Source organism: Microcebus murinus, chromosome 7 (assembly GCF_040939455.1).
Source record: "Microcebus murinus isolate Inina chromosome 7, M.murinus_Inina_mat1.0, whole genome shotgun sequence".
Lineage (NCBI taxonomy): Eukaryota > Metazoa > Chordata > Mammalia > Primates > Cheirogaleidae > Microcebus > Microcebus murinus.
Genome location: NC_134110.1, coordinates 24078100 through 24100597, shown reverse-complemented (window position 1 = coordinate 24100597; position 22498 = coordinate 24078100). Strand labels below are relative to the sequence as shown.

General features: G+C 41.9%; 1 protein-coding gene across 3 annotated transcripts in view; it reads left to right on the top strand.

The window, feature by feature from the left end:
- Positions 1-22498, top strand: part of HERC2 (HECT and RLD domain containing E3 ubiquitin protein ligase 2) — a 188814-nt gene that overhangs the window by 97087 nt on the left and 69229 nt on the right. For all 3 annotated transcript variants that reach the window (XM_076004890.1, XM_076004889.1, XM_076004891.1), the window contains 15 exons: positions 1268-1450; positions 4212-4393; positions 4915-5062; positions 5140-5336; positions 5443-5673; positions 6351-6489; positions 7956-8099; positions 11082-11224; positions 15057-15324; positions 15427-15563; positions 16417-16515; positions 18582-18750; positions 18844-18969; positions 21636-21744; positions 22214-22353. In XM_076004890.1, the coding sequence (XP_075861005.1) occupies positions 1268-1450; positions 4212-4393; positions 4915-5062; positions 5140-5336; positions 5443-5673; positions 6351-6489; positions 7956-8099; positions 11082-11224; positions 15057-15324; positions 15427-15563; positions 16417-16515; positions 18582-18750; positions 18844-18969; positions 21636-21744; positions 22214-22353 (2415 nt within the window). The remainder of the gene's footprint in view (positions 1-1267; positions 1451-4211; positions 4394-4914; positions 5063-5139; positions 5337-5442; positions 5674-6350; positions 6490-7955; positions 8100-11081; positions 11225-15056; positions 15325-15426; positions 15564-16416; positions 16516-18581; positions 18751-18843; positions 18970-21635; positions 21745-22213; positions 22354-22498) is intronic.

Here is a 22498-nt window from a genome sequence, read left to right as displayed (position 1 = left end):
GTGAGGCAATGTGCACCTTCACCTCTGTTGGGTCTTGTATGCTTGTCACTGAGTTGAGTCAAAGGGAGTGAGCCAGGGCCTGGTGGAAGGCTGTACCTCCTTCTCCAGTCACGATCCCGACCAGAGCACGGTCTGGTCCCACCTGCCTCCTGCCTTTACCTTTCCTCTGTAGCCCTTGACTCAGAACATATCACATAATATGGATTTAGTCAGTACTTTATTACTTCTAGGAAAGCAGAGGTGAGAATTTGGGGGTGGACCTAGAAAGTTAGATCCTATCTAACTTCATGACATTTTTCAGCTATGTCCAAAAAACCTTGGGACAAGTGAAGGAAGCAACACATGGCTGGTCTTGGTAAGATTGTCTGAGAGGCCAGCACTGCCTCACCAGGCTCCAGTGGCCACTGTGTATGCAGTGCCATCAGGCCAGGCCTGCTCTTAGAGTGGGCAGAGACCTGGAGCAGACCTTCTGGGGCCCAGTCCCCCAGATGTGAACGGAGATGATGCCTGCTTTGTGGGGCTGTTAGGAGTGATGCACGCGGAGTCCCCATGCCCTGACAGTGGATGCTGGCTGTGTTACCACTGTATCTTACCCACAGCCTGCCATGCCAGACCACGGGTCACCCCTTCCTCTGCCTACCTTGATAGGTGGGAGGCAGGCCTGGCTGTCTGCCTGGGGGCTTTCCTCAGGGGTGTCAGAGGCTAGGCAGGGGTGGCCATGTGACAGAGTGTGGCTTTTGTGGCCACATGCCTCCTCGTTCCAGAGCTAGCCAGGCTGGACATGTGAGTGGCCTCCCTGCTCCAGAGTGCAGATACTTTGTTGTCATGTAGGTCATAGCTAGCTCATCAGAACTGGCTGTTGACATTTGATAAGCAGTCTTTCTAAAGAAGTGAAACCTTAGAATCATTTCAGTGTTTCTGAGTTATATGTATGCTGATATGGTTTCAAAAAAATTAGCTATTATTTACAAGGCTCATTTTCTCTGAGCAAGGTGGCAAATGATCATCAGCATGGGTGTTTGGTGTATCCTCAGTTCCATCTTTCCTTCTTGTAAAAATCTGTTTTCTTTTCTGAAGTGAAAACAAAAGAATGTGAAATCTCTGTACCTTCCTCTTAATTTTGTTGTGAACCTAAAACTGCTCTAAAAACCAAAGTCTTTAAAAATAGAAAAAGAAGAATATGATATTAAATCCTTTAAATTATGTACATGGTCATCTTCCAGTTTTATTTGGGAATATAGTTTCTTGTTTTGATTATTTTTTTCAGAAGCTGAACAAATTGAAAGGAACATTCACCCCACAGCAATGATGCTTACCAGCACGATTAACTTACTGCAGACTCTCTGTCTCTCTGCTGGAGTGCATGCCGAAGTCATGCAGAGTGAAGCCACCAAGACTCTGTGTGGCCTGCTGCGAATGTTAGTGGAAAGCGGAACCACGGACAAGACACGTATGGAATGAATGGTTGTGGGCCCGGGAGTCAGCACTGGGGGCTGTAAATTGACCACGTTTGTGAGGATGTGGGAGAGTGTGTGTGTGAGTGAGCGTGTGTATGAGTTTCTTATGGCTGCCATACCAAAGTACCACAGACTGGGCTGCATAAACAGTAGGAGTTTATCGTCTCACAGTTCCAGAGGCTTAAAGTCCAAGATCTAGGTGTGGGCAGGGTTGGTTCAGTCTGAGGGCCATGAGGGAAAGTCTGCTCCAGCCCTTCCCCTACTTCTTGTGGTTTGCTGGTGATCTTTGGTGTGCCTTGGCTTGAAGCATCACCCTAATTTCTACCTTCGTGTTCACATGATATTCTCCCTGTGTATGTCTGTATCCAAATTTCTCCTTTTTATATGGTCACCATTTAACCTCAACTAAACTATTTGTAGTATTGTTTGTAAATAATCTATTTATAAACAGGGTCATATTCTGAGGCACTATAGGGCTTAGGGCTTCCACATATGAATTTTGAGGGGACACTATTCAACCCATAACATTGGCTTAAAACAACAAATTTATTCTCAGTTCTGGAGATCAGAAGTCCCAAATCCAGGTGTCGGTAGAGCCATGTTTCCTCCGTAGACTCTAGGGGAGGATCCTTCCTGCTGTGTCCAGCTTCTGGTGGCTCCAGGTTTCCTTGGCTTGTGGCTGTATCACTCCAGTCTCTGCTTCTGTCTTCACATAGCCTCGTCCCTGTGTCTCTGTGTGTCCTTTCTGTTTCTTGCAAGGACACTTTCATTGGATTTAGGTTCACTCTAATCCAATATGTCATCTAAATTCTTACCTTAATGATTTCTGCAAGAGACTTTGTCTGCAAATAAAATCATATTTTGATGTTCTGGAGGTTGAGAGGGCAGTTTAATCCATAAAGTATTTGTGTGTGAATGTGGGAGTGTGACTTGAGCAAGTGGGGTGGGGTGAGTGTGAGCAAATGTGAGTGTGGATGTGAACATAATGAGTGTGTTTTAGAGTACTGTGATTGTGTGAGAGTGTGAGTGTGATGTGTGCTTAAGTGTCAGGATGTATTTGTGTGAGTGAATGTGAGAGTGAGTTAGTGATTGATATATGTGTGGGTGAGAGTTTGTGTCGGAAGCATGGAGATGTGTGTTTGAGAGTGTCATGTGACTGTGCGGTTGTATGTGTGAGTGTATGCGTGTGAGTGTGTGCAGATGTCCACCAGGGCATATGGGTGTGGTCTGGAGGACTACATATGGGTGAACAGGAGTGAGAACATGAGCGCGTGTGCATCAGCATGTGTTTGAGTTAGTATGTGTGATTGCCTGTGTGAGTAGCGTGTGTGTGAGGTGTGTTTGAGTGTGCATGAATGTGTGTGTGAGGGTGTTACTGGGTGTGTGAATGAGAAACTGAGTCAGTAGGCATGTATGAGGCCTAGTGCATGTGAGTGTGAGAGGGTGGGAGGGGGGTGAGTGCTTAAGTGTGTGATGGCGAGAGGGCATGAGTGCGAGTGTTTGTGTGCACACGTGTGTATGTTGTGTTTCAATGTGAGAGTGTGAGTGACTTATGTGAGTGAATGTCAGCATTTTGATTGTCAGTGAATGGGAGGCTGTGTGTATGTGACAATATAGGTGTGAGTATGGTGTGAATATATGTGAGTGTGTGGGTTTCAATATGAGCTTGTGTATAACTGGGTGTTCATGAGTGTGTCTCAGTAATTGTATGTGTGTGAGTTTGTGCATAAGCATATGTGAGAGTACGTATGAGTGAGTGTGATTGTGGGCTGGCCTCTTAGGTCCTGTGTGCATATGTGTGACTGGGCTTGTGGGATTGTTATGTGTTAGTGATTTCGGTAGTGGTGTGAGCATATGTGAGAGTCTGATAATGCATGTGTACGTGAGGGACTGTGGGAGAGAGCGTGTAATTGTGTGAGTGTGCGTGAGAGAATGCATATGAGGGTGTGAGTGAAGGTGAGTGTGTGTGATTGTGGGTAAAGGCAGGGGAGTGTGTCTCGTGCTGAGAGAATGCAGATGTCCCTGTAAGCCTGGCAAGCAGGAGGGCGGGTGGTGGGTGGGGAGAGCAGGTTGGTGTGTGGGACAGTAGGAGAGTTCCCAATAGAGTTCAGCCTCAGCCTCAGCTCAGGGGAGAGTGGAGACCTGGACAGAGGTAGTCCCAATCATTGCAGAATCAAATTGTGTAAACCTAGTGAAAACTTCTCATTCTCATTGTGTTAATGCACACTCCTTAAACTGGAAATTTATGGTACAGATTAAATATAAATAGGATCATGGGGATATGTAAAACACATGAAATTTCAAAAAATATAATAGATATACTGTTGCAAATTACTGCTATTTGAATTATAGATCATTTTGGTATTGCTTAGAAATGGTATGTATATAAAATTCATTAACTAGTTTGAGTTGCTACACATACTTCAAAGGTTTTGAAAATGCTATAAAGGCCGGGCATGGTGGCAGGTGCCTGCAGTCCCAGCTACTTGGGAGGCATAGGTGGGAGGATTGCTTGAGCCCGGTAGTTTGAGTCCAGCTTAGGCAATAGCGAGACTCACCTGAAAAAAAAAAGTGCTGTGAAATGTTCTTTGAGCTAACGTAAAAGCTTTCTCTCATTCCTCACTTTGAATTAGTCAAAGTGCAGCATATTTGTAAAGTAGCTTTTTGTTGAAAATAAAATAATAGGTTAAGGATTGTACTCATGATTTGTTTCCGGGATTTGTTGCCAAGTGACTTTGTTTTCCCTCCTGGCAGCTTCTCCAAACAGGCTGGTGTACAGAGAGCAGCACCGGAGCTGGTGCACACTTGGGTTTGTGCGGAGCATCGCGCTCACGCCGCAGGTGTGCGGCGCCCTCAGCTCCCCACAGTGGATCACGCTGCTCATGAAGGTCGTGGAGGGGCACGCGCCCTTCACCGCCGCCTCACTGCAGAGGCAGGTAATGTGCTGCTGGGCAACCCCTAGCCGCTGAGAGAGGTATCCACGTGCCGCTGCTCCGAGCCCTCCAAGTCAGGTGCCTTTATTCAGTGATTAGTGCAGAAAAGAACTAGAAGTGACAAGGTAGATTTTCTAGAAACAGGAGTGAGTGAGGTTCTTGATTATTTTCAGCTGAGTAAGTTGCTAAACTTTAGTTTACTTGCTTTTCTGTTAAGTGATAAATTCTGCAACTGCTCTCATCTGCTTGACAGTGGTTGTAGTAGTGTTACTGTTTTAAGAAGCACTAAAAGAAAGAGAATTCTTTTTTATTGAGGAAACAGACACCTGCATCTTTAATGTCTTTTAACCCCTGATAATCCATACCATTAATCAACTTGGCTGTAAAATAATGAATATCAAAATTTTCACATGGTAAATTGCACTATAGGAACAAAAAGTAAAGAGAAAATAACAATCTGTAATTTCTTAATCTATTAGGTAATTTCTTTTTAATGCTTGTCATTGTGAATTATCTTTTATCAGATCTTGGCTGTGCACTTATTGCAAGCAGTCCTCCCATCCTGGGACAAGACAGAAAGGGCCGGGGACATGAAGTGCCTTGTGGAAAAGCTGTTTGGCTTCTTGGGCAGTATGCTCACTACCTGTTCTTCTGACGTGCCATTACTCAGAGGTGGGCAGCTCTCTCTCCTGCTTGTGCCTAGTTTAAGAGCAGTGCACAGTGAGCTTCTCTCTGTGCTTCTTCCTCAGAGTCCACACTGAGGCGGCGCAGGGCCCGCCCACAGGCCTCGCTGACCGCCACCCACAGCAGCACTCTGGCAGAAGAGGTGGTGGCACTGCTTCGCACGCTGCACTCCCTGACCCAGTGGAACGGACTCATCAACAAGTACATCAACTCCCAGCTCCGCCTGGTCACCCACAGCTGCTCAGGAAAGCCGTCGGAGGGGGTGGGTTCCGTTTGTCAAAATTAATCTAGTTTCATTGTAGATTTGTGAGGAACTGGCAACTCCGTACACTTCCCTAGCCAATCTTACTGTCTGCTGTCTACACTAGGCCCTGCTAGAGGACTACTTCCCCGACACCGAGAACCCGGAAGTGGGAGGCCTTATGGCCGTCCTGGCTGTGATCGGAGGGATTGACAGTCGCCTGCGTCTGGGGGGCCAAGTCATGCATGATGAATTTGGAGAAGGCACCGTGACTCGCATCACCCCGAAAGGCAAAATCACTGTGCAGTTCTCTGACATGCGGACATGTCGCGTTTGCCCGTTGAATCAGCTGAAACCAGTAGGTGAACTTGTGCTCGGTTACTGTATGATAAGGAAACGGGTTTGTACTAGAACTGGGTTCTGACATTAGAACTTGGGGAACTTGATTCTCGAACTTCGTGTTTGCCTTTGAGGAAAACCACTTCCTTTTTGCCCATATTAGTTTATGCTCCTGTGATAAGCAGGGCCTGTCTCATAGGACATGTAGAGCAGTGGTTCACAACCTTTTTCCATGTAGAAAGGGCTTGCTTGTGTTGAGTAACATGACTTAATATAGCAGCTACTGTCATGTTACATCTATGAATTAGGTGAGTGATTTACATTATTTTCATGTAACCCAAGTACAATCTAACTTTATTTTTCTGTAAAATACTATTTTGATTATTTTAGGAATATGTGTTGTAGAAAATTTGAAGTGTATAGAAAATACCTAAGAAGATAACAACCACCACCTTGATGTAATTATTGTTGACAAGTTGGTAGAGAAAAATTAATATATTAATAGATTATATTTATTATATGTATAAGTCTCTATATTGCCTTTAATGCCATATTTTGAAATTATTCTCAGACAGAAAAAGACTTACTGGGTATATGTGGTGTTTCAGAATTAAGACTCTTGGTTATAACTTTCAGAATATTTTACTTGCTTATTTCTTTGGCCACATGTTGAAGGCTTCTATGCTCTCTCCTCAGCTCCCTGCTGTGGCGTTCAACGTGAACAACCTGCCTTTCACAGAGCCCATGCTCTCTGTCTGGGCTCAGCTGGTGAACCTTGCTGGAAGCAAATTGGAAAAGCACAAAATAAAGAAATCACCTAAACAGGCTTTTGCAGGTCAGTACGTGGTGCTTCTTGATGAAAAAGCTATAGTCTTAACTATTCTTGTTTGGATAATGTTCTTTTATCAGAGCAAGTTCATATGACTGCTGAAGGTCTCTCACATGGATTTACTATTTATTGAGTTACATTAGGGAATGTAACCTTGTGTGTGGAGATAAGAGTGTTTTGGGGTCAGCCTTCAACATTGTGTTTGGGGCCACAGCTGAAGAACCTCCATGGCTCACCCTCTCTTGCTCACCATTTATTCTGAACAAGCTTTTGGAAAAGGAATCTGTGTTCCCTTCCTCCCCATCAACCCTCCACCCCATGGCCCTATGGTCCAGTTGCCGTTTTGGAACTTTACTCATGGCCTCCTCACTGCCAGAAACAGGGGCCTTTGTATTAGGATCCACCTTGCTTTTTGATGTGCAAGGTGGGCTAAAACTGTGGCCACTCTTGCTTAAACTCTTCCTTTGTGTCTAGCATACTCTCATGATTTTCCTCGCATTGCCCCTTGCTTGTTCTTAGAGAGTTCTTTACTCTGCCTATTATTTATGCTCTTGAAATCCTTGTGGTTTCACCTGTAACTTCTGCTCATTGTGTCCACTCTTCTTGAGTTTTCTTATTCATTTCTCGCCCATACCTGTGATTGCTATTCTAGCATTTATGTTGGTAACTACCTTTAACTCTAAATCTCCAGTTCACATCTCTGCCTGGAGGTCTAGTGCATGTACACCACAGTGTGTCCAAAATTCATCCACCCTTCCTCATTAGCCACTGTTTCCCATCATGGTGAATAAAGCTGTTTGCCAGTTGGTCAAACTCAGTGTCCAGGAGGCACCTGTTTTGCCCTCCTGTCCCTCACACCCCATGTTCCCCATGCACTTCTTGACCTCCAAACACATCCTGTTTTTGGAATGCTGCTACCAGGCCTGTAGTTTAGGCCTGTGGGGCCCTGATGGCTTCTTTATTCTGCTCCTCCGTTGACCTGTGGCATCTGTGCACATCATTGGATTAGATGAGACTCTAGGGGGATTGCCATAATCTTCTTCAGTTAAAGAACTAGTATATCTCATAAAATTGTCTCAGAGGAGCTTTGCAAGAAAAGGTCAAAGTATCTTGTTTGTAATCTAGGTATATATGGATGAAATTTCAGCAATTTGGGAAACAGTGGATTATACTAATAATAGCTGATATGGTTCTAACCGTGGTAAACCTTTTAATCTATACTCCATCCCATTGAAGTAGGTACCTGGAGAGCAGGGAAGGGTGAAAACCCTGGGGGTTAGAGGACACTAACCCAGAAGCACCAGTTGCAAAACTAGGAAAGACAAAGCCCTTCATCATTGACAGTATTTATGTGTGGTTAGTAAATTCCCAAAGGGCAGGGCATTGTTTATTTTTTCATTGCAGAAGTTCACTGATGGTGAGGAGAGACCAAGCAGGGTGTGCACCTCTCACTGAGCTCTTTTCCTCCACAGGACAAGTGGACCTGGACCTGCTGCGGTGCCAGCAGTTAAAGCTGTACATACTGAAAGCAGGCCGAGCACTGCTCTCCCACCAAGATAAACTGAGGCAGATCTTGTCTCAGCCTGCTGTTCAGGATACAGGCACTGTTCATACAGGTACTTTTAAAAATAGTTCTTACAGATTTGTAAGAAAGGCAGATACTCCAGTAGAAAAGTAGGCAAAGGACATGAGCAAGCAGTTCATAAAAGGGGTCACATTAGATGGCTTATAAATGACAAGAAAGATCTGTGGTCTGACCAGCGGTCACCAACTGTGAATGAAGTTGTCGTCCTCTCACAAGACAGACAAGACCAGGGATCTGGTGGATGAGGAGGGAAAACAGTATCCTCATGCCTTGCTGTTTAAAGTGTCGTGCGTGAGCCAGCAGTATTGATAGCTCTTAGAAAAGTGTTGGAAGTGCAGACTCCCACTCTACCCCAGACCAAAGGAAATGAACCTGTATTTTTGTAAGAAGACCCTATATGGTGGTTCTTCATATGGCCATAAAACAGCACTCTATGAACACATTGCTAGTGGGAATTTAAGTTGGTACAACCATCTAAATGGGGATTTGAGGAAACATGTCAGACTTTAAAATGCAAATATATGTGTATTTGTATACTTTGACTTAGCAAGTTATCTTGTGGGAATTCCATATAAAAAGGAATGTAAAGATAATATGTTTACCAGTGTCATCATGGCTTCTATTTTGGTATTGTTTTTATGTTGAAAAACTGAAGACACTAAAATACCCATTATTATATGGAATATCCCTGAAGTGAAATACCATGGTGCCATTCAAAATGATGGTACATATACAGTCATCTCTCAGTGTTCATGGGGTATTGGTTCCATGACCCCTCAAGAATACCAAAATTCATTGATGCTCAAGTCCCTTTTATAAAATCAGGCATAGTGTTTGTGTATAATCTATGCATATCCTCTTGTATACTTCAAAAATGTAAATAATTGTTATACTGTATTTTTAAAATTTCACATCTTTTTATTATTGTATTTTTATAGTGTTATTTTTTATTTTTAAATTTTTTTCAAATATTTTAATCTGTGGTTGATTGAATCTGTGGATGCAGAACCCATGGATGTAGAGGGCCATTTGTATGTGTTTATTGCCATGGAAACATGGAAATGATAAGTAAACAAAAAGCACATTACTGTGTTTATCTGTTTATAGATGTGCCATAGGTTCATCTGTTTAGCAAAATAGGGACAGTAATCTTTGGTGGAATTTGGGCTGATTTTATTTTCTTTATACTTCTCTATATTCAGTTTTCTAGAATGAGCTCATATCACTTTTAATAGGAAAAAACCAAAGCTATGAAATGGTTTTTGATCATCTGTTGAAAGACATTGTGCTAAGTATTATGGGAGAAAAGATAGTCATTGTTCATGATCATTACTTTCTAGGTTTGGGAGGAGGAGAGAAAATGAATGCAGATGGCTCTGTCTGTCAAATTGGCCCAGTATGCTGTGAGTGTGTGAGCACAGTTCTAAGGCACTGGCAGCTGAAGGCTGGTGCAGGCAGTCCTTGAAGGGCATAGCAGACAGGTGCCAGGTGATAATGACTGGGGGAGACAGATAATGGTGGAGGAGACAGAAGGAGCACAAATGAAAGCAGCGAGTCATTGAGAGAGAGCTGAGCAGCTTTGTGCTTAGAGCTTTAGCTCTGGTGAGTCCAGGGCTGAAGCTAGAGAGGGCAGTTGATGTCCTGTTATAGAGTGCCTGGGAGGCCGAGTTGGAATTAAGGTGCATTTGGAAAGCTGTGGCAGGGGCCATGTGATAAAGATGGATTGATACTCAGGGTGATGATAAATCTGCTAGTGAGGTATAGGAGTGTTTGAAATGGAAGATCATGAAGAGAATTGCTCTTGTGTCAAGTTGAGTGGCTGTCTTCCAGGGGAAGGCATGAAAAGTGGGAAGAAGGTTCTAGTAGACACTGTGATGGTGTAGTATTTAGATGCTGACTTTGTGGGAAGGCAGTGAATACTCAAAGATGGCTAATATTTCAAGTTTGGGCTGATGTTCTCAGTTGGGGGGAGAACAGTGTGTAGTGCATTTGAAAAGAAAATAAGGGAGTCCAGTGGAATATGGAATGTTTGAGTTTGTTTCTTAATCTGAAGACAAGAGGATATTGTGAAATTAATTTTAAAGCTGCTGAGTTTGAGAGAAATTGATTCAAAGTACAGATTCATTCATATTAGAGGTGGTAGGGACCTTGAAGATAATTCATAATTGCAGAGATTGGGAAACTGGAGCCTGGGAATTGGGCCAGCTGTTCTGTGTTCACCTGGATGAGCAGTTATGATAGAGCTGACTCAAGGTTATCAAGTCTGTGCAGAGCAGGGGCTCCAGATGGAGCTTTCTAAAGCAAGGACCGACAAACTACCATGACATCTGTTTTTTTAAATAAAATTTTATGGGAAGGCAGGCATACCACTTGTTTACACGTCATCTTTGGCTGCTTTTGCTCTACAATGGCAGAGTTGAGTAGTTGTGACATAGACCATATGGGCCCATATACCTAAACTATTTACTGTCTGGCCCAACCCCTGGTCTAGCGGGTGAATTGTATAAAATGGGCCTTGGGCAGTGGATATCCAGGGCTGTAGCAAAGGGAGCCCTAAAGGCCTCACCTAAAGCCCATTCAAAACAGACAAAATGTCATCACCCTGACCACATTTGAAATTGGTGTCACTAAATGATTTGAACAAGGCTTAGTGGGAAAAGCCACAGTAGAACTATGAGCTTGGGATGTGTCCATTGCAAGAGTTACTGAAGCAATGAGTGAACAAGGAAGAGAAGGTGTAAGAATTGGACCAAGGGCAGAAATCTGAGAAGTAGTATTTGTTGGCTCTAAGAGGCAGATGAACTAATGAAGGACAGAGACCAAAAAGCAGGGAGTAGAAAATTATTTAGAGTGTAGTTTTGTTTGATATCTGAGCCTTGAAGATTTTGGTTGTCTGTCGCTTAATGAGGAAGAAATCATATCTGGCTTAACACGCTCAATTACATTCTCTTTAATGATAGAGATGTTTGCAGTTGAAAATAGAATGTAGTGCATATTTTGTTTTTGCATTCAGATGATGGAGCAGCTGCATCACCCGACCTTGGGGACCTGTCCCCTGAAGGGCCACAGCCCCCCATGATCCTCTTGCAGCAGTTGCTGGCTGCGGCCACCCAGCCATCCCCTGTGAAGGCCATATTCGATAAACAGGAACTGGAGGTATAGTTGTGTATGCCTGACAGTTTTTACTTCAATGTACTTAATTGTAAATAATTTTTTTAGATGTGTTATTTTCTTACGGATGTATTCTGAATTTTAAATGATGGTACCCAAATAATTCTTATGACTCTTAGGCTTTATCATGTTAGGGCATAGTCAGCAGAACATTATAACACCATTTAATGTGTGAAAAGGTTGAAGTTTAACCTTATTTTGGATTTGTGTAAATTGTTTGACTAGATGCAGCATGGGTTAAATGCTCATATATTTACAGAGGGGTCTTTTTCCAGGAAGTATTTTTATTGGAAAAGACATTAGACTTAGGACTGTTGCACTTGCTTATTTGTTTCCTTCACTCCGAGGCCGTGGGTATGCCCTGTTGCTGCCAGGCTCTAGCCCTCCCATGCAGGGGAGCATGCACATTCTGGGCTGCTGGACATTCCCATGGAACAGGCAATGTGACTGAGGCTAAGAGGGGTGGGAGCCTTTGTGGCTGGCAACATAGAGGACTAGATGTTACTTAAAATCTTCTTGCTGTATCATACCCCAAAATTCTGGACAGAATATCAAAGATAAAAGCAAAAGCTTCAGTGCTTAGTTTCGCAGGCAGAAATTATCCTAATAGAAATCCTGAGAGACCAAGGCCCTATGGTGAACAAGGATCCAGAGTGAGGGGGCAGCTGTTTTGGGACCCATGGGAGGGCTCCTCTCAGTCCTAGAGGGAGCTGGAAAGATGAGGGGGCACAAGAGGAGACAGCAAGAAATGAGGGCACGGGGTGAGGAGGGAGGAGGTGGCCATGCCTTTTCTGAATTGGTCTGAACTCCAGCTCCCTCTTAGGACTAAAAACCTCTGAGGTGAAGGTTCAGTCTAAAGGGCTAGAATGGTAGGCAATTTCAGAGCGTGTCAGGTGGCGCATAGCCTGTATTCACACTGGGAGGATGCTGCATGTTAAGACATAGAAGGGAATGTGGAGTTGTCATTTAGGAGTGGGAAGAGCTGTCTACCAAAGAGAGTCCTTCTGTCATTTCATCTCCATTGATTCTGACAGCAAGTTGGCCATCATTCTTACCTCCGTTCTTCTGTGGGAAATGTCTTTTTTCCTCTGGCTAGTCTTTTTTTTTTTTTTTTTGAGACAGAGTCTCACTTTGTTGCCCAGGCTAGAGTGAGTGCCGTGGCGTCAGCCTGGCTCACAGCAACCTCAATCTCCGGGGCTCAGCGATCCTATTGCCTCAGCCTCCCGAGTAGCTGGGACTACAGGCATGCGCCACCATGCCCGGCTAATTTTTTGTATATATATTTTTAGTTGGTCAATTAATTTATTTCTATTTTTGGTAGAGACGGGGTCTCGCTCAGGCTGGTTTCGAACTCCTGACCTTGAGCAATCCGCCCGCCTCGGCCTCCCAAAGTGCTAGGATTACAGGCGTGAGCCACCACGCCCGGCCTTCTCTGGCTACTCTTAATATTTTGCGTTTTTCTTTGGTCTTCTGCAGTTTGACTAAGATGTGCCTATATGTGCATAGTTTTTTCTTCCATCCTCTTTGAGATTTGCTTAAGTTACCTGCATCTCTGGAGTGATTAATTTTTTTCCTAACAAATTTGGAAACTTTTTGACTATTATTTTTTTTTACTTGTCCTGCTCTCTTTTTATTCTTTTCTGGGAATACCATTATACATGTTAGATTGTTAGTTTCTTTTCATTATTTTCAAAATCTTTTTTTGTTTTTGTTAATCAGCTTGGTTAATTTGTATTGATATATTTTCAAAGTAAAGATGCTTTGCTTTTTTGGGTCTAATCTGCTGTTATGCTCATCCAAGAAATGCTTTATTTATATTTTTCAAATCTCTTATTTTCATTTGGCTCTCATTCTGTAGTTTTTTCCCTCTCCTGACAGTTCTCTTGACCCCTTATATCTATCTTTTACTGTATGTTTTAAAACATATTTCTGATAGTTGTATTAAATTTCTTGTTCACTGATTCTAACTTGTGGGCCACCTATTGGTCTATTACTCTTGGCAATTTTTTCTCTTGATTATGGTCAGTTACTGGTCATTGTTCTTCACATATCTAGTACTTTTTTATTATATTCTGGATGCCTTGGATATTACATTGTATTGGCTCTGGGTTCTGTCAGCATCTCTGGAGAATGTGGAATTTTCTTACAGGCAGTGAAATACCTGACAGTCCTCCTTGATCCTGAGGGGCTTGGTGCTAGGATTTTTAAATGATTGTTTATTTTGTTTTTGCCCTTCATTCTGGTTCCTGGTCCTTAATTATAGGGGATTTAGAATCTCTTCTGGGGTTTCAGTGGAAGCCTCAATGCCCTTTCCCCCTAACACATACTCAGGTGGACTTGAACCTCAAATACTGGTCCCACCCCGGGCAGCTGTAGAAGACCCTCTTGCCTTGCAGCAATGCCTTTGTGAAGAGCTGGGCACTGCATCTCTGGAGTGATTAATTTTTTTCCTAACAAATTTGGAAACTTTTTGACTATTGTTTTTTTTCACTTGTCCTGCTCTCTTTTTATTCTTTTCTGGGAATACCATTATACATGTTAGATTGTTAGTTTCTTTTCATTATTTTCAAAATCTTTTTTTGTTTTTGTTAATCAGCTTGGTTAATTTGTATTGATATATTTTCAAAGTAAGAGTCTTTTGTATGTGCTTTGTTATGGCATCAGCCAAGGATTTGAGGGTGACTTTTTCTTCCGTGCTTTCCTCTCTGACAGGGTCATTCCCCTCATTTTCTAGTTGCTCTTGAGTCCCGAAGGCCAGCCTCTGACTGCAATCCAGTAACACCGCTGCTGTCTGTGGTTAAGCGTGCATTTTGCCTGCTGGCTTCCCTTGGGTCAAGGATTGCACCCATTCCAGTTTTGATCGCTTCAGCTGTTCTCCAGTGCCATCCAGCAGTTTTTAAAAATATTTTGCCCAGGGTTCATAATTATTATCAGCAGAGGATTAGTCTACTATGTCTTAACTCCTTATTACCAGACCTAGAACTCTTAGCTCAATCTGATTCTGAACTGTAAACTTTTAGAGTGAAACCTGTTACTTCTATCTTACTCAGACTTTACTACAAAGCCCTAGGCTTTTGACACTTCCTAAGCACTGGGAGGCCCTACAGTATCCTTGGTTTCTTCTTAATTCCTTCCTCACATGCTCAGCTTAACAAAATAGCAAGTCTTTAGTGCTGTGAGAGCAGCTGGGGATGAGGAACAGAGAGTTGCAAGTAGATCAGGGGAGAGGTGTGCATGCACTGTAATTAGGGAGTTCCCAGCTGCAGACATCGGCGGTGCAGACGGTCACTGATTCATTGCAGTGTGTCTCCCAACTAATTATTCTTCATTTCCTTTATTTTTTAATACCATGTTTAACCCTCAAAGTGAGTATTTGACCCTTGAATAGCTGAGGGTTAATTTATTGGTACATAAGAATCCAGTATCATATCTGGCCTGTTACACAGGTAAGAGCAGGTGCCTGATTATGGCAGGGGACACCTTTCTCCCTGTTCCATCACACTGCGCTCACTTGGTCAGAGCTCTGGGCTGTTACGAAGTTTTCCTTAATAAACATTGATATTTGGCTAATTTATGAGGCTATTTGTGTACTGAAACAGTCAGGGAAGTTATTTGACCATGATATCTTTCCTTTTCATTAAACTGTCAAACTTGGCTTTGTCGTTTTCTAACATGTTTTATCAACTCACTTAAAAATGTATGCAAATCTAGGCTTTCTGTTCATTTGTACTGTAGTTCATAGTTATCCCTTTGTAGACTGTAAGCTGGCTGAGGGCACTTTAACAAGCCTCTTGGAACCTTCTTCTCGTCTGCTAAGGCTGCTGCCCTCGCCGTATGCCAGTGTTTGGCTGTGGAATCCACTCACCCTTCGAGCCCAGGCTTTGAAGATTGCAGCTCCAGTGAGGCCACCACGCCTGTCACCGTGCAGCACATTCGCCCTGCCAGGGTGAAGAGGCGCAAGCAGTCACCTGTTCCTGCTCTGCCTATTGTGGTGCAGCTCATGGAAATGGGATTTCCCCGAAGGAACATAGAGTTTGCACTGAAATCACTCACTGGTGCTTCTGGGAATGCATCTGGCTTGCCTGGTACTGTGCTTTCCTTGTAGGTGCTTGTTTGTGGGTCCACATTTCAGTGCTGTTGGTCCTCACAGTGGCCTCTGGTGTTGTGCTGTGTGTGCTTGCTCTTAGGAGTGGAAGCCTTGGTTGGGTGGCTGCTGGACCACTCTGACGTGCAGGTCACAGAGCTCTCGGACGGAGACACAGTGTCTGATGAGTATTCAGACGAAGAGGTGGTGGAGGATGTGGATGATGCAGCCTACTCTGTGGTCAGTGCCCTCTGCATGACTTGCCTACATCCTGGCCAGCGTCTATCTTGTGCTCTATCTTGTATGTTAGTTTCCTCTGTCCCTTGAGAGAACTAGCCATAGCTACTGTGGACCACTCCACGAGACTTACCTGCAGTTCATCTGGGCACAGGACACAGCTGTCTGTTTTGATACTGAAGTGATGATTGGGTTTTCTATATCAAAATTACTATTATATTTAAAACAGACCCTTGCTCAAATATCTAATGATGTTGGGTAGCCATTAGAATATACTTTATTAGGTTCGCTGTGGTGGCTCACACCTATAATCCTAGCACTCTGGAAGGCTGAGGCAGGAGGATTGCTTGAGCTCAGGAGTTGGAGACCAGCCTGAGCAAGAGCAAGACCCCACCTCTACAAAAAGCAGAAAAATTAGCCAGGCATGGTGGCACGCACCTATAGTCCTAGCTACTTAGGAGGCTGAGGTAGGAGCATTGCTTGAGCCCAGAAGTTTGAGGTTGCAGTGAGCTATGATGATGCTGCTGCACTGTAGTCAGGGTGACAGAATAAGACTCTGTCTCAAAAAAGAAGATACTTTATTAAAAGTATCATGTTTCGTGTGACATACTGATTTCTGACCTGAGTAAATTATCTCATAGGATTAATTTGGAAATGCCTTGAGAATCTGTACTTGTAGCTTTTCATTTCTGCCTACTGTGCTACTACTATTAGTCTTTATAAAATGAAGATTTTTATAATATGAAATATATAGTATTTTTAAAGTATAGGCATAGTATTTCATACTTTACTTTTTTTTTCTAGGCAGATTGATCTAATTCTCTCTTTTTAAAAAAAATGTGTTTATCTTTTGTAGTCTACTGGTGCTGTTGTGACGGAGAGCCAGACCTACAAAAAACGAGCTGATTTTTTGAGTAATGATGATTATGCTGTGTATGTGAGAGAAAATATTCAGGTGAGTAATTGTCTTGGGCTGGATCGTTGTCTCCTATATGCCTGGCATCAGTGGACAGAGACCCTGCCCTCAGGAAGCCTGCGTGCTGGTCCAACCTGGGTAGTAAGCTCTTGGCTAAGTGAGAAGGAGCTGAGTGCCATGGAATGGGAGTGCAGACTGGAGTTAGGGGGTCAGGACTGGGGGGCTTTAGGAGGTGTGAGGGTGTGGAGGGCAGCTCAACAGGATGGGCACCCAGCTTAGAGTGACCAGAGGACAGAGAGGCTGAAGATGAGCAGAGGGGGGAAGTCCACAGTGCATGTGGTGCAGAGATGGCCTTTTCTCCATTAACCCCATTTGTGACACTTTTCATATATTTTTTGCTTGTTTTTTAAAATCATTCTCTAATTTTTCTAAGTCTCTAATCCATCTAATTTTTAAAATCTAGTTATGTTTTATGTAGTCTTTTATCCACCTTAATGCCTTTCTTCTTCTCATTCTCCTGTTTTAGTTTATTTCATCTCATTTTACCTATAAATATGTCAGTATGTATCCCCAATAGATAAAGGATTTTATTTTTAACATAATGACATTTCTCTTATGCAGTATTACCTAACAAATATTACCTAACAAAATAAATGATAATACCTTAATATCATCCCATATCCAGCGCTTGCTCAGGTTTTCCTAGTGTTCTTTAAAATGGCTTTTTATGGTTAGTTTTGAATTTTGATACAAATAAGATCATATACCTTATTTGTATTTGGGTAATATGTCTTTGAAGTGTCTTTTAACCTAGAACGGTTTCCCCTTGTCTTAATCAGCTCAGGCTCCTATGACAAAATACCATAGACTGGGTAGCGTGAACAACAGACATTTCTTATGATTCTGGAAGCTGGATCAAGGTCCCAGCTTGGCTGGTTTCTGGTGAGGGCCCCCTCCTGGCTTGTAGATGGTGACCTTCTCTCTGTGTCCTCAAATGGAGGCAGGGCTGGGGTGGGGGGAGCTGAAGCCAGTGAGGGCACCCTGGTTTCTTTTCCTTTAAAGACACTAATTCTGTTGGATCAGGGCCCCACCCTTATGACCTCATTTAACCTTGTAACTTCCATAGAGACCCTATCTCGTAATACAACTACATTGGGGGTTGGGGCTTTATTCAACACATGAATTTGGTGGGGACACAAACACTTGGTCCAAAGCAGCCCTCTTCCCCCCCTGCAACCCCTCCCCCACTGCTGTCACCCTTTTTATACTATTTATTTGTGGCTGAAACTGTGTCCTTCAAATGTCTTATATTCTGGATTTGGTGGTGGCTTCCTTGTGTTGGTTACTGTCTTCCTCTGTCCCTGTTTCTCTAATAAAGTAGGAGAAACTTAGGGCTGGAGGTGAGTGGGCCCAGGCCATATCTTAGGCAGGAAGGCTTCAAAAGTGGGAGCTCCCTCCTGCCTCATGTCGACAGGCAAACAGCATAGGTGGGTTAGGTCTTGTCAGCCTGTTCTTTCCTGATGAAGTTCATTGTTCATTTGCATCTCCAGTGGGCACTGGTGTCATCACCTAGACCAATCATCAGAGACTTTCTGATAGTGATTTTCTAACTTTGTCACCCTTTCTCAGTTTAGCTGGAGTTCTCTTCTGTGAAGAAAACTTCATCAACCCTGGTTGCTCTTTACGACTCAGGGAGGCTTTATCAATTTTCACAATGATGCATCGATGCTCTGCTGCTTACAAAAGTGACCAAGATGTTTTGTTTGCTTATTACCATGGTGATGAATTCATTGGCTTTTAGGATTCAATGTGTTTCAGCTATTATTTCTTTTGATGATGAGGGTGTCCTTTTGAGAGAACCCAGTACTCATTGATGGCTCCTTTGCTTTATGGTACAAGTTGATTCAGCCTCATCTTGTCTATTTCCTGCCTGAGACACAAAGCCTGAAAGTTTTCTAAAGAGCTCTGGTTCCATTTAGCATGAAATGATACTTAGAGCACACTCTGGATATTAGACAAAATTCCTTCTTAAGAATAGAGTGTTAGTTATAGTTCATTTCATCTATGTACACTGGACCGGATGTTCAGTTTCATTTCAATTTTAGGTAGGAATGATGGTTAGATGCTGTCGAACATATGAAGAAGTGTGTGAAGGTGACGTGGGCAAAGTCATCAAGCTGGATAGGGATGGATTACATGACCTCAACGTGCAGTGTGACTGGCAGCAGAAAGGGGGCACCTACTGGGTTAGGTATATTCATGTGGAACTTATAGGTGAGCACATTCTTGATTATGTTCTTTTGCTTTTTCTTAATTAGAGACATAGTTCCCAGAAATGAATGCTAATTATAGTGCATTTGTCTCTAGGCTATCCTCCACCAAGTTCTTCTTCCCACATCAAGATTGGTGATAAAGTACGGGTCAAAGCCTCTGTTACCACACCAAAATACAAATGGGGATCTGTGACTCATCAAAGTGTAGGGGTTGTGAAAGGTAATATTATCCAGGCAACAAAATTCCAAATGTTAACTTTTCATTAACTAATGTGAATTTAGTATTTTTGTTTTCATTCAAGGGCAAGAAAAAACAAGTGTGAAGAAGGCCTTGTGATATATAGTGTCCTTTGGCTTATCAGTGCCTTCTGGCCAAAGGCCACAAAGGATACACCTGCAGTTGAACCAAGTCAGATTTATTATATTGACTCATTGCAATTCGGGAGGACACATACCTTGGGGAATGAGGTGTCTCCATCAGAGGGTGTGAGCAAGGACTAATCAGGCTAGTGTTGGGTATTGGGGGGAGGCTTTGAGGAAGCTGGGGTGGGGTGATGGTTCTAGAACCGAGTATCTTAATAAATCTTACCTAGCACACAGAAAGAATGGAACCAGGCTAAAGTTATGGTCGGTAAGGAAATAGTCATTCACATAACCAGGGTAGGGGAATGTGTGGTTGTGTTTGTGGTTTGGATTAGATTTGACCTTGATCATACATGATTAAGGAGGCATTTTGGTTTTGCTTTAATCCATAATTCACGGAGTAGCCTTGTCTGATGTTGGTGTAAACTTGTTCTGTTAATTCTACATTATAGCCTAACCTGTGTAACAGGCCAGCTCCTGGTTGTCAGGGACTGCATTTCTTTTTCACGCTATATAAAAATTTGGGCCTGAATTTAGGAAATGGGTAATGTACTAATGATGGGAATTAGGAACTGGTAGGAACTAGAAACACAAAATTCTCAGGTTGTATTGTGATATTATTGAGATTCTAAATCATACCCCTGGTGTACTTTGGAAAGGTATATTATGTCCATCTTAACAATTACATGAGAAATAATTAAATATACACATGATCTTATTTTATCTTTAAACTCTTTTGATACCATAAAGAGATGCTTTTTTTTTTGTTAATGAACTATGTTGTAGAAAGCTCTTTCTGTCAAATTACTTAGAAAACAGCCATGGTTGATGGTGCTTCCCCAGTGGATAGGGGTATTGTTAGAGTTTCTCAGGTTACATAAGAACAAATGGCCTATTTAGTATTTTACTTTATTTTAACATTTTTCTTTGCTTAAGAAATTGTTAAGAGATTTACAAATAAAAAAAAAAGACAAGTTTTATAAACAAGAATTTGGTTTCTAGGTTAATGTTTTGAATGGCATATTGCTCTTATGAAAGGCCAGGAGTTTTAACATTATTAATGTGGTTTTTATTCCCTAAGATACTGAAGGTACTAAATGGAATTTTGGACTCTATAATTAAAAACAAATGAAATTTCTTTTGGAAAATTTTAAACATATACAAAAGTAAAGAGCATAGTATAGACAGTCTCTAGGTTATGGATGACCCGACTTACAGTGTTCTGTACTTAGGAACAGGCTCCCAAGGCTCTTAAGGATTATTGATAATTAAATAATTCAGATGATAATTTAGGAACTAGTTTCTTCTGCATGTAAGGAAATCCTCATGTTGTAAGCAGTTCGTTGGTGCAGTGTCTTTATGCTAATGGTTAGTCTCATTGTTTATAGGGTCACTTACGCAACTCCTCTTTGACTCAATTATGGAAAACCTGCATATAACAAAGTGAAAAGATTAATTTCCATTCTTCAACCTCTCAATCTCAGGTTTTCATAGAAAAACCTATCTATGGAATACTTACCAAAATCAGATGGGAAAATTAAGGCCTTCATAGTTATGAATCTTTCATCTTAACTTTTTTATTTGATTTTGTGAGTCTGTGTTTACCCTTGTGACCATACTTCCAAAGTGAAAAGTCCACTGCGAGTCCATATGAGACTGCAGCGAAGAGAAAGCTTGTTACAGTGGAAACAAAAATAGAAATAATTAAGCATTTGGAGAAAAGCCAGATGCCATCATTCATTGGGAAAGCATTAGGGTCCAGTCGCTTGACTAGCAGAACAATTATAAAAGATAAAGTGAGAATAATGGAACATGTGAAAGGCAGTGCTCCAATGAAAGCATCAGTTATTACTAAGCAGCATAGAATAATTATTGAAATGTAAAAGTTATTGATTTGGTTAGAAGATCAAAATAAACGTAACATTCCTATTAGCCTAGTGTTGCTACATTAGGTGAGTGTTAACCTTTAATATTCTTTTTTGAAATTTCTATCTAAACTTCTTGTATGAGTTTGATTTTATGTTCTGTTTGAATTAATAGAGCACAATAGTTTGTGTAACTTATTATAGGGGTATTATTATTATCATTACAGTATTACACTTTATTATTATTACCACATATGAGCCATAATAGTATTGTTGTTATTATTGTCACATGTGCTATTTATCAGATCGGAGTTACATACAAATCTGACCTAAAGACATTCTTAGGAACATATGTTGTCCATAACCTGGGGACTGCCGGTCTAATAAACTTTTGTGTGCCCATTACCTAGCTTCAACAGTTGTCACCTCATGGCCAGAATTTTTTTATCCATAATCTCCTCCTTTGGTTATTTTAAAACTAGTCCTTGACATTGTGTTATTTCATTTATAAATATCTTAGTACATATTCTAAAAGATAAGTACCCTTTGTAAAACATAAATAACTACAGTATGATATCGCATGGCTAGGTACCATTTTAATTTTAGGTTTTTATTGGTGATAAAGAAGATGTTTCAGGTGATTTCTGTTCTGTCCTAGCTTTCAGTGCCAATGGAAAAGATATCATTGTCGACTTTCCTCAGCAGTCTCACTGGACTGGGTTGTTATCAGAAATGGAGTTGGTTCCTAGTATTCATCCTGGGGTTACGTGAGTTTCTTATTTTATGATTGCTAGATTTGTTTGGGGAGGAATGGTTGGTTTTTTTTTTTTTTTTTTCGAGTCAGAGTATCACTCTGTTGCCTGGGCTAGAGTGCCGTGGCATCAGCCTAGCTCACAGCAACCTCAAACTCCTGGGCTCAAGCAATCCTCTTGCCTCAGCCTCCCAAGTAGCTGGGACTACAGGCATGCACCACCATGTCTGGCTAATTTTTTCTATATATTTTTAGTTGGCTAATGAATTTCTTTCTATTTTTAGTAGAGATGGGGTCTCGCTCTTGCTCAGGCTGGTTTCGAACTCCTGACCTTGAGTGATCCTCCTGCCTTGGCTTCCCAGAGTGCTAGGATTACAGGTGTGAGCCACCGCACCCAACCAGGAGGAATGTTTTTTTTTTTAATTAAGTTTAATAACTGATAAGTTGTTTTTTTTTTATCTATTCTATGGCTATTTTAAAAATAGGTGTGATGGCTGTCAAATGTTTCCTATCAATGGATCCAGATTCAAATGCAGAAACTGTGATGATTTTGATTTTTGTGAAACATGTTTCAAGACCAAAAAACACAACACCAGGCATACATTTGGCAGAATAAATGAACCAGGTATGACAGAATGATTGTGTTCTTTCTTCCACCAAATATTATTAATGAGATAATTATTGTGGACACAAATGTATTGGAATTTGTTCTTTTAAGGTTCACGTGTATATAGTGAGCTCTGCAGAGTAAGTACAGTGACACTATCTGG